The 12,326-nt window shown below is 40.0% G+C and overlaps 1 protein-coding gene across 21 annotated transcripts in view; it reads left to right on the top strand.

Moving 5' to 3' along the window:
- Positions 1 to 12,326, top strand: part of CTNND2 (catenin delta 2) — a 693,808-nt gene that overhangs the window by 410,803 nt on the left and 270,679 nt on the right. For all 21 annotated transcript variants that reach the window (XR_015289263.1, XM_086897815.1, XM_086897796.1 and 18 more), the window contains one exon: positions 5,448 to 5,642. Coding sequence is in view for 20 of the 21 variants with exons in the window: in XM_086897815.1 (XP_086753941.1) it covers positions 5,448 to 5,642 (195 nt within the window). In the remaining variant the exon portion in view is untranslated. The remainder of the gene's footprint in view (positions 1 to 5,447; positions 5,643 to 12,326) is intronic.

Below are 12,326 nucleotides of genomic sequence, written 5' to 3'. Positions count from 1 at the left end.
TGTTTGTTCTCACTATTAGAGATGTTTAGAGAGTATTGTGACTTTGTAGGGCTTCTTCTTAAAGCTGAAGCAAGGCAGAAGGACAGGTTATAAAGGCTTTCAAAAGGGGCACAGATGAAAACTGTCCAACATGTATTAGAGCATACGGAAATGCCCTTGATCCATTTATTTCAGTAATTTTAATGTCTTTAGTTTCTTGCAATAATAAATGCCAATATATTGTTTTACTTTATTGATCTAAACTGTCAGATCAGCAGTGTCATTCAGACATGTCTGTTTTATTTATTTTCTTGACAGCCTGTGCCAGCTCTGAAGAGCAATTAGGGATTATTTTTTGTATTTCTCTCATGTTACACTTGTCTGATTACAGTATTTATCTTCCTGTGGGAAGTGAGACTTTGTCAAAAAAAGAGCATTTTCCTAGTAAACAACTAATTCCCTATACTACTGAGGAATGTGTCTAACTAATGTGGAAAATATTACCTAGTAGAGTGGGCATTTTACAAGTGTAAAGAGTGGAGATTGACTTTTTGATCCATTTTGGTGGGACTGCACTTTTCATATGTTCTTTCTGTTAGCCCCTCTTGAATGCGAGAAGAGAGAAAATACCACATATAGGAGTGTGTATTTTCATCTGGACAGTTCTAGGTTATCATTGTTGCCCTAATCCAGTTCACATGGCTGGGGGCTCATTTGATACTTTGGTGGACCTTGGCCACAGATGACTTCTGAAAGCTCCACAGTGATGCAGAAGGAGCATTCCACTTGCTTTCAGGTTTCAGTCTTGGAGGCTTCAGAAGACAGAGAAGACTGCTTACTATATGCTTTTGTTCATATAGTTCAATCAGTTTCTGTGCTAAAAAAAATAATTTAACCTTTTTTTTTTCCTAATTTGGTGCCTCTCCCAGCTGTTTTAGAGCTGTATAGTCTTCTATATACCTTCTGCTGTGATATATCTCTGGCACTGTAATCAAATAATTTCTCAATCTTTTGTCAAAGAAGATTGGACTATTGGAATAATTAATTAATGGATGGTTTCTTGAACCCCTAAATAATGTTTTAGTTATTTTCAGTGTTTTTGGATTGGTTTGGTTTGTCTGGGATTTTTTTTAATTAATCCACTACACCACTTCTTCACCACCACGATCATGAGAGTTCTGGATATGCTTTGGTGCCAGATACATCATCTGTAAATAATGACTATGTCCTGGGATGTCTTTTTAATACTTGTATCTCCAGTTGCTTTGTTTATGTTACATACTAGGTTTTGCACCTTTAAGACTGGCTCTGAGAGTGAAGAGGGGGAAGAAGAAGCGCACAGTTTGTGTTCAGAAAGAGCCCTCGCTGCCCTACATCCTGCTCCTGGACTGTGTTGTCTGCAGCACAGACAGACAGCAGGACAGAGTTCTCCTTTGCTGTTAGTTAGTTTTTAGCTAGCTGAGGCAGAGAAGTTCCCGGGACTGTTTTCTTCCTTTTTCCTTGGATCTGTTCAAACCTGCTCTGGATTAAAAACCCTGGGAGCTCACACCTGTGGCCCATCAGGGCCTGGGCCTGAGCACTTTCCAGTGCAGGAGGGACTGATAAGAGACTGAGCGAGCCAAGCTACACTTCATGAAAAGACAGACTAGGAGGACTGAAAGTTTAATCATGAGTTTTCTTTGAACTTGAGCATAGACCTGTCTGTGAATGGGTTTGATGCCTGATTACGTCTCTGAAGGAAAAAAAGCATTGCTGTCAGGGTGGGCTGGCCAGTGAGTAGGGCTGAGTCCATTTTCAGAATGTGTAGGAGAAGGGCATGTGGCCTTGATGCACATCACTTCTTTGATTTCAGGCAACCCAGAGAGGTGCAGTGCTATTAGTGGGGTGAAGGGATGGCAGCTAGTTAAGAATAGGGTTTGGCAAATGCACTTGGGGGTGAACCATGCATTCATGTTGCCTCTAGATTTAGGGAAACCGCTTCTGATGGCGCTGAGCCTCCTTAATGCAAAACTACTCGTGGGCCCTGGTGATCTTATGTTCTATTGCTTCCTAGTAGTATATTGGTTGTTGCTTTCCTATTCTGACCTGGTTGCTTTTCCATCTTCTGTGAGCTCCAAACTGCATTAATGCAAATGTTTTTGAAGGCAGCAATAGAGATGACCTTGCAGCTTTGAATAGCAAAGGATGTAGCTGTTGGCTGCTAACCCAGGATATAGCCAGGAGACCTGTTACACCTCTTCTTCTCAGTGACATCAGTTCTTTGAGTTCATGCTCTTTGTTTTGATCAGTTATCTCAACTATCTCTCCAGTGCCTTCCAAAGCAGCAGAATATGGTGGAGGGTCCCATGTTTAGATGAGGTGGGATTCAGTTGTCTGAAATCCTCAAGTTATCTGTGTGACCTTTCCTGGATATAACTCTTGGTATAACAGCTACTAGTTAGTTGATTTTAATATTTAAATAAAATACGCAATAAAAACCTGTTGCTCCTTAGATGAGGCTTGAATGAATTAATAAGTAAAAAAAATTTCTAAGCGCAACTGAAAAGATACTTTAACTTAAATCAACTTGCTGTTCTAGTTTTTTAAATACCAACCTAATAGAAACATTAAAATTATGATGGCATTACATCTTTTTATAAATCTTCTGATTTATTATCTTTTTCACTAGATTTAAGAACCTTAAAGGGTGGTAATATTTTGTGTTTAAATATTGATATCTGATAATTTGGAAATAGTGTAGTAAAATTGCACATAGAAAAGTATCATTTTTGCTTGAAGCTAAAGGTGTTTAAGAGGCATACTTTTAAAATGGCATAAATTTCTGAGATTTAAGACTAGTTTAGTTTCTAAAATGACAATATTTTAGTTACCTGTTGAAATCTTCATTTTCTTGGAATGTTAGACGGATAGTGGCAGTTACTCCCTGATAGGGTTTTAACTCTTGAACTTCTTGGGGGGGATATTCAGCCATAATGTTACTCAGATGCCTTGAAGTTGTTTTTAGATTGCCACTTAACTGTTTTCACTCAAATCAGGTTGGTTAAATGTTTTGGTCAAGATGTTTCTCTTATACATGTTATACATGTGCTTACTGTTTAGTATGGTAGTGTTAAATTCTTAATTACATGTGTATTTTGCAAATAAATCTCTATTCAATATTAGCATAATAAACTAATATTAACCTTCTGTTTAGACTAGGATCAGTACTTGAAAATGCAGAACTATTGGTAGAATATAAAGGAGGTTGAATTAAGCCTACCTCACCAGAAGATTGCCATAACAGTTTGGAAACATACTGATGTCTAGGTTATACTGCTACTGAGTTCAATGGGAAAAATCTTTTGGCTTACAGGAAGCTGGATTGAGAGGAAAATCTATTGTTCAAGAAGCCCTGTTAACTTGTATGTGGGCAAAAGAATTGTAGTGCTTCTAGAATGGGTTGTAATTCTTTATTCTGTAGCAAGTCTGGTTTGTTGATACTCTGTTAAATGTTTGAAATGTTCTCCACAGATTTTCTATATCTTTTCCTCTGAATACAGATTGAACCAAATATGCATTTGAATTTGGACATAATCACAACAGACTGTTTTTCAGGCCACTCTGTGGGATACTAGACCTTGGTGGGAACAGTTCAGCTTAGTTCTGAATATCTCAAGGGTGCAGGGCTAAAGAGCACTTTGAAAATGTAGACCATGAAAAATTTAATTCTGTAATAGTAATATCAAGTTTCTGGATAATTGCTGTAGTTAAAGATAAAATATGTCTTTGGGATTCTTGGCAGACTTTCTAGTAAGGGGAGACACAGAATTACTTTCAGCAGTGTGCTAATGGGAAGTTAGACTGAAAAATATTTGAAGGGAAAAATATGCAAATGGGGTGTTCCAGTAAAAACATGCATGAAAGTTGAAGAATTCAGAAGAAATCACATATATGGCACAGGCTGATTGGAAGAAGGGAAGGGAATAAGTTATTCTTTTCTCCAGACAATTTATATTGAAATTTAAGTAATTTGTTGGTGTGTATTTCTCATTTCTATCTTGTGTTGCTATCTCACCTTACTTTATATCTGTGCTTTGCATTTTAAAAGTACTTAGTGTGTTTTTATGCAACAAAAGCTCTGCCAACACAATGATTATGGCAGAGGATTTCAGTAGGAATGGCTACAGCCATTCAAGCTCAGCCAGTGATACATCACCTACATACAGGATTTCAACCTCAGGGCACTAGCAACAAGGGCTATAATAGTTGTATCTTTGATTACTTTTCTGAACGCTTAAGTAGTATGTTACCACTTTGTGATACAAACCTGACATTTGCCAAGTGTTACTTGCATACTTATTGCCTGCTTTACTTTATTCTTATCTTCAAAATATGTTGTGTTTGTATGGCAATCCCCTGACTCTCCTTGCTAATACTGATAACAGACCACAGAGCTGAAGTACAATGAATGGCAAAAGGATTGAAGGGATAACTTCAATCACAGCTGGAAATATACAAGTCTCTTTTAAAAATGTTGTTATATAATCTATTTTTAATAGTAGAATGTTTGATTTTGTTATTGACCAAAGAAAATAAATAAGCTGTATCCTTAAATAGCTTTTTCAGGAGGTGTGTTTAATTTATTCATTCTCAGAGGATATTATTTAGGTTGAAGGAAGTCTTAGCAACTTGATTTTTTTCAAAGTGTTGAAGACAAAATATTGATAAGGCACAGCCATTCTATTGCACTTTCGTGAAGCATTCGAAAGATCAACCTTCATGTAAAACTACATCCATTCATCAACTTCAGCTTATTTCATTTGTAGATTTTCAGATACGGGCATAACATGTGAAACTTGCTCTGACTGCTGTGGCTTTTTTCTTCCCAACCCTCCTACCTCCCCCAGTCCTGGACCCGTTTAGTTGAGGACATTCCTGGGGTGCAAAGCTTTTGCCTTTTCTTGTTTGTTTGTTTTGTTTGTTGGGGTGATTTTTTTATTGGTGGTGGTTTGCTTTTTTTTGTGGGGTGTTTTTTTCAGTTTTTTGTTTTGTTTGGTGTTTTGTTGTTTTTGTTTTGGGGTTTTTCTTTGAGGGGGGATTGGTTTGGGTTTAGTTTGGTTTGGGGATTTTTTTTGGTGGGGGGAAAGTTGGGGTTTCTTTCTTTTGTTTTTGAGAGGAGGTGATGGATTCCTTGGTCTCTGTTTAAGAAGAAATGATAATCATGATATCTATCTAATCCCACTTCATGAAGAAGTGGGATTTTGGTGTAGATGTAGGCAACTGGATGATGCAGCTAAAGTGATTAACTGGCACTGTAGCTGCCCTTGTTTGCTATTTCTATTTGCATGTTGAAAATACTTAGTATGTAGTTTTGTTTTGGGATTTTTTTATGTGTTTAAGTGCTACTTTAAAGAAAAATTTTAATAGTCAGATCCTGTATTTGTCTCTTGTTTTCTCCCTCTTAAACATCTCTTCAAATCTGTTTGCAGCTGGGTCTCGGGCATCTTACAGCAGCCAGCACAGCCACCTTGGCTCCGAGTTAAGGGCACTGCAGTCTCCAGAACACCATATAGATCCTATTTACGAAGACAGAGTTTATCAGAAGCCCCCTATGAGGAGTCTCAGCCAGAGTCAGGGGGACCCTCTACAACCAGCACACACAGGCACATATCGCACTAGTACAGGTAGGTGGATGTAACCTGCATGGTTGTCTTTCTATGAGATATGTAACTTACTCTCTGCTTCTAACTCCTCTTCTTGATGTGCATTTATAATTATAATTAACCAAATGTATTCTGTTCATGCCAGTCAAATAAAATACCTTTTGCAGATGGCAGTTATCAATAGGACCCCAAATATATGCACAAAACCTAGTGTTGTGCTACAGTAGGTTAAGCTAATTTGGGGAGGGAGCTTACTCAAAAGGAGAGAAAAAATACATCTATTAATCTAGTGTATTGTCTTGGAGAAGGATCTATTGTCTCTGAAGAAATTGTTAGGATTTATTTTTTGCTTATGAAGGTATTTTTTGTGTTGCAAATGGACTGCAAAATTCCTGCCACACGAAGCTAAGTGATTGTTCACTTGCTTTCAAAGTAAATCATAAATAAATGTTCTTCCTCTGTCCCACAGAGGCATGCTTTGGTATAGATACACATGGAATTGAACTTCAACACAGGGAAAAGCTGTTAGCATCACTGGTTTATTCATAAATAATAGTGATTGTTCCTGCAATGCATTGGTGTTCAAGTCGTACTTGCAGAATGTCCTCTCAGCCCAATGAAATACAGCTGTATGTTGAAACCCACAAATAGATTAAAAATCAACAGGGATATTTATGGTATTTAATGCACAAAATAGTTAGAGTATATAAATGCTACAGCCAAAATAGCCTAAAACAGATGTAGAAAAAACTTGCCTTAGGAATTTTAAGTATTTCTGGTGTTTCATCCTTGCTGTGTTGATCAAAGAGGAAAAATTATATCCATTTTCAGATCACTCCTGTTTTCATCAAGGAAAAGTTAAGTGCACTTTTCAGAGCAAGATATTTTGCTTTCTTTTAAAACTATTTTTTTAAACTTTTAAAAAAACCCCATTTATCCAAGGGAAAAGCTGGCAGTTTTTACGTGTCTGACTGCCTTATGCAAGTTTGAGTGTTCAGAATACAAGAGGAAATCTTAAAAAGGAAATCTAGCCAGATAATTATCTAGCAAAATACCTGTAACAGCTTTATGCTTTTGAAGGGCACCATTGCACCATTTCTCTCTTGTTACAGACACTACTACAGTCTTACGTTTTGTATAGAGTCACGCATGTATATGAGGAAAAATTACTATGCTGTGCTTGAAAGGGATAAAACCTCTGCCTACATCAGTGAACAGTGGAGGCAATGATAGTGGTTGAAATTACTGTTTCTATTGAACTTTAAGCCTCCTGTTCCACATGTGCCTGCTTCATATTGCCTATATGATGCTGTCTTTCCCAGAAATGCCCTGAAGAGGGTTTCTTGTTTTGCTTGCAAAATATCCCTTGGTTGTCTGTGCTGAAGTAGCAGGCTGTCTTGTGACTGTAGTGTTCACAACACCTCTGTAAGGAAGGAAACCTAGTCAACAGATAATCAACAATTACAGTGAATCATACTGGGACATTGGATGTTAGTTGATTACACATGAAGATGGGTTTTCAGAAGGAAAGAGAAAAAACTAAAAAACCCACAGTCATATGAGTAGCAGAAACATGCCCTGTGAAGGTGAGTTTTGTTTTGCCACTTGGGATGCAGATTTTAACGTTGCTGCAGGCTCAATCTAAAGAAAGACCCCATAAGTCCAGCTTTGTGTTGGGTTGATCCTTCCTTGCCTTCCCCCTTGCACCCCTATCATCAGGGTCAGGGGAAATGAAAGCAGATGGATGTGTACCAGGCTGATCACTCTGTTGCACTGTTGGTAGGTGCAGATGCTGTCAGCCTTTCACACAGCCAGGCTGAAGAGCTGTCAGTGCTCAGGGGGGATTTTGAGCTGGATTGGATCAGCTCTTGGACTTCTGCCTCTAGCACAAATACCAACAGGAACATATCCTTTCTGATGGAGACAATACAATATTTTCAGATTAACAGAAAGGAGGGAAAAGAATTCAAGTTTGAACTTAATTTTTTTTCCTTTTGTTGGTTTTCTTAAGTGTTTGACCGTTTTGGTGTTTTTGTTTTGTTTTGTTTTGTTTTTTATTTTAGGACTAGATTGCTATTTGGTATAAGATATGAGGGATGTAGATTACTGTGTACTCCAAAATACATGCCAAGGCTTCATGGCGTGTATATTCTGTGTATGTGAATCATGGTGGAGTGGGGAGCTTTAAGACTTCAGTGCACTCCGTCATACACCACAGTTCACAGTCTTTGTCTATCACAAAAATAGCTTTCATCATGAAGATGATGCATGCTTTTCCACATGTGATGAAGAAGAGGGAGGACAAAATTAATCTAAATATGCTGTTTGAAGCCTGAATTCTTTTTATCTGCAGCTAACACTACCCATTGGAAATAAAAATTAAGTTAGTTATACATGATAAACGATTTTATTTTTTTATGTTTTTTTTTAGTGGGGGTTTGTTTTGGTTGATTTGGCTTGTTTGGTTTTTTTTTACTTTTATTGTACTTTGTGGGGTTTGAGGGGATTTTTACGGGGTTTCTATTTGGTGTGTTTGTTTGATTTTAAATTTTTTTATTTTGAAAATTTCACTTATTTTGGAAAAGTAACCAAGAATAGTTACTTACTATAGACATCACCTCTTTCTCTTTTGTGAGACCTTAAATGCATACTACATTGAAAAATGTTTACACAACTGAGGATAAAGCCCTCTCAAGAGTTTTCCATCTTCTAGGTGAATGAACCTCCATTAAGCAAAATTCAATAAGCTAAAATTTCTCTGTGGGGTAAACTAAATTGAGTTTGTTCTATATACTTATTGTTGTTTGGGTGATATTCTGGTTTTTAACTTTGGTATTTTCTTTGTGTTTCACTTGAGAATGAAATGCATGATGATAGTTCTGCACTACATACTGCAGAAAGTACAAAATGTGTCTGAACATCTCCCCTAATTGCTTTAGATAGGATGAATTCTTCACAGAATCACAGAATAGTTTGTGTAGGAAGGGACATTAAAGATCATCACATTCCATCTTCCCTGTCACTGACAGGAAACCTTTCACTAGACCAGGTTGCTCAGAGCCCCATCCAGCCTGGTCTTGAGCACTTCCAGGGATGGGGAGTCCACAGCTTCTTAGGGCAACCTGTTCTAGTGCCTCACCACCCCCACAGTAAAGAATTTCTTCATAATATCTTATCTAAAACTGTCCTCCTTTAGTTTAAGTCCATTTCCCCTGGTCCTATCACTTAGTGCTCTTGTGAAAAGTCACTCTCCAGGTCTTATAGGCCCTCTGAAGTACTGAAGGGGGCTCTAATCTCTCCCTGAAGCCTTCTCTTCTCAAGGCTGAGTAGCCCCAACTCTCTCAGCCTGTCCTTGCAGGAGAGGTGCTCCAGCCCTCTGATCATCCTGGTGGCCTCCTCTGTACTCACTCCCAACAGTTCCCTGTCCTTCTTGTGCAGAGGATCCCAGAGCTTGGTGCAGCATTGCAGGTGGGATCAGTTCTCCCCAGAGCAGAGGGGCAGAATCCCCTCCCTGGCCCTGCCAGCCACACTGCTTTGGATGCAGCCCAGGACATGGTTGAATTTTTGGACTGCAAGCAAAAATTGCCAGGTCATGCTGAGCTTTTCGTCCACAAACACTCCCAAGTCAGTCTCCCCAGGTCTAGTCTTGATCCATTCTCCACCCACCCTGTACCTGTGGTGTAAATTACAACAGGGTGTGTTATTGTCATGCTGTCTAAAAATAATAATTTGAAATATATTTGAAATAATAATCTGAAAAATAATGTTTCAAATTTGACAGCAGAGGCTGTAAAAGCTTGTTTGATTGTTAAGCTTTTACTAAACAATCCTATTTGGTCTTCAAAGGGTAATGTCTTCTCTCGTGTAAAAAGTACCAGCCCAAACTTTTGCACTAAAAGCAATAAGTGTGAAATTTTCCTTTAAAAATGGGAAGCCTCAAAGGATGTGCTTGGAGGGAGTACTCAGACACAATAGAAAAAGAAGATTAATTTATTTACTGAATAGCAACTTATACCTTGTATCTGTAACAGAACTAAATAAAACTAATAATTTTTGTTCAGGCAGGTTTGTTACTGCTTTTCCTCATAAACCTAAGGGTTTCGAGTTGTTCATACAGTTAGAGATAAGCTTATTTGATGAGATGTTTGCATGAACACAGATGGAATTTGGAGAGGTCTGTTAATTAAGAGGGAGGTAGGGTTGCCTTTCAGCCAGAGTGGCATATAGAATCAATGACTGTTTGCTTATTTGCAGAATTAGAATTTTGAACTAGAGGTTTTGTCTATAGTTATTGACATTTAATCCACGTCAAACTTGAAAACAGTACTTTGCAAGCCTGGGTTTTCTGTAGCTGCCTTGAGTACAAAGCATCCTCACTGCTCTGGTTGTGGGCTCTCAGTGCTGACTTGCCTCTCAGGAGCACAGCTTTGGCAGCTAAGGAGTCTGTGTGACTCTGGAGGCTGGCATCACTGTCTGGGAGCTCATGCTTCTATTGGGCTCCCTCAGAGAAACAGATGAGCCCTCTTCTGTAAAAAGGATGTAATTTCCAGATAAAATTTGTAAAAGCCTTGAAAGAGTATTGTCTGGGAGTGGAGGATGAGGAAGGGGAGAGCTGCACTTGTTCTGAACTCACTACAAGGATGGACTTTATCAGATAAAGTAAGTGTCGCTGTGTAAGAGCCCTGTTGCTGCTAGTGAACTGTGAGCATTTAGGTCTTAAAACCTGCAGAGTACTCATGCTTTAAGAGCACTCAGTGGTTTCAGGGGCTGCAGGAGAATACTTTTGACCCCAACCTTACAAAAGTGACAAGGATGCACTGGAAGTGTGAACCTGTCCTCCTCAGCTCTGTGAATGATACATGCATCTCACTGGCATCAGGGGAACTCTGGGCAGCCTGGATGAAAGCTTTAGGGATGGTCTTGAGATGCACAACCTGAGAATGGTCTCTGTCTCAGTCCTCTGAAGGACACCATGGAGAAGGCATTGTGATGCAATTCAGTCATAGTTGAATGGACTTCGAAGTCGAGCAGCTTTGTGTGGTTACACGACCACTTGGTGCTTGTTGGAGTGCTGGGTGCACAGAGCTGAGCTGCCTCCTTAATGAAGACAGGGCATACAAGGTGCTGCAAAGACCATTCTGAGAGCATTAGGAGTATCAGTCTGTGACTGATACTGCTGAAATTAAAGAGAACCCTGAAAGGACGGATTCATTGAAAGGAGGTTGGATAGTAGAAGGGGAAGAAGTAAAAGTTTGTATTGTCTTGGAAAAGTCGCTTAGGGAGGGATTTGAAGGGTTTATCAGGCATGCTCTTGTAATGGGTTACCTATCAGGGAACATGTTTGTGGCAGGTGCACTCCTGCAGTGCTTCCTGTGCTACCTTCAGAGCTGCCCAATGTCCCTGTGTGTGCAGGCAGTTGCCAGGCTGCCCTCAGGCTTCTCTGACAGCCTGCATTCCTTCTGGCCAGGTCCATCTCTCTGAGATTCCTCCCACTGATGCTTGAGCGCTTCCACCAGTGCACCAGCATCTTTGAAGATGCCTATTATCAAAAGCTGTGCTGCCACAGGCTGCACCACTTCCTGGGCACCCTGGCACAGAGTACCGTTCCAAGAGAAGAGGCCTGTGCAAAGCAGAGATATATCTATTTGCAAGCTGAGTTTCTGTGTGGAGGAAGAATGCTGACTGGAGAACTGTGAACAGCCAAGGCAGCTGCTTTTCAAAGGAAAGAGTTGCCTGTTGCTCCTTGCCATTTGCCAGTAGTAGGGAAAACCACATTATTTCATTGTCCTGTGATGCAGCTCAGGAAAACTGCCAAAGGTGAGAATTGCCATTGTGTATCTGGACAGATGCTCTTACCCTCTTCTCTGCCTTCTATCCCACTCCTGCCTCATACTTCATTTGCTGAAGGAAGAGTCTGCACTGAGGGATGCCTTATCTCAAGTGCTGCTCATAGTAATTTTGCCTTTCTCCTGTAAAAATGTGTCTTGTAGGGTAGAAGCAGTGTTTGCTTCGGGAGTCCAGTCTTTCTTCATTGAGTAAATACTGCTGGAGTGATGGGAAGAGGAGCCAGATGGAAGTGGCAGTGTTTGCTGCTTCATGCCTGCAACACTTGGCCTGGGCTTTTGCTGTCCAGAACTTTGAGAAGTGTCCAAGGTGTACAAGAAAACCTGGTCCTTCTTTTGTCACTGGGCTGATGGCTTTCTTACAATGTGACTGAGCTGCCTCTTTGTTCTGTCTGATGAGGTGCCTGTGGTGAGAATCATGTCTATTTATGACCGAAAGGGGAAGCAGAGAGGGAGAAGCCAAATGCCCATTTTTCTTCTGCCCCAGGCAGGAACAACCCATACAAAACCAATTGTACTCTTAGCTTGTTTGAGTCTGGACTTTTACAGAGAGAGGAGATCCCTAGTTTTAGTTCTTGGGGGTATTCAAATGGCTCTGGCCTCCTCTTCTCATTTGCTTTGCACAAGTGAAGCGGGGCAGCCTAGGTTCTCAGAGCCAGGTTCATATGTCTTTTGCCCCTGCTCTCTGGGGGCTCCTTCCCTGTAGGAAAGACCTCTTCAAACTTCCATCTCATTGACCCGGTAGACAGAAGCCTGGCATTGTGGAGTGGCTTCTGGAAAGCTTCATTGGCCACCATCTCCTTGCCTCTGCCCTGCCTTTGCAGCTGGCATGGTGGGGGAGAGACATTGCCTTGTCCTGGAA

Source organism: Cyanistes caeruleus, chromosome 1 (genome assembly GCF_971803275.1).
Source record: "Cyanistes caeruleus chromosome 1, bCyaCae1.hap1.1, whole genome shotgun sequence".
NCBI lineage: Eukaryota > Metazoa > Chordata > Aves > Passeriformes > Paridae > Cyanistes > Cyanistes caeruleus.
The sequence above is the reverse complement of the archived record's forward strand: the minus strand, read 5'-3'. Positions and strand labels throughout refer to the sequence as shown.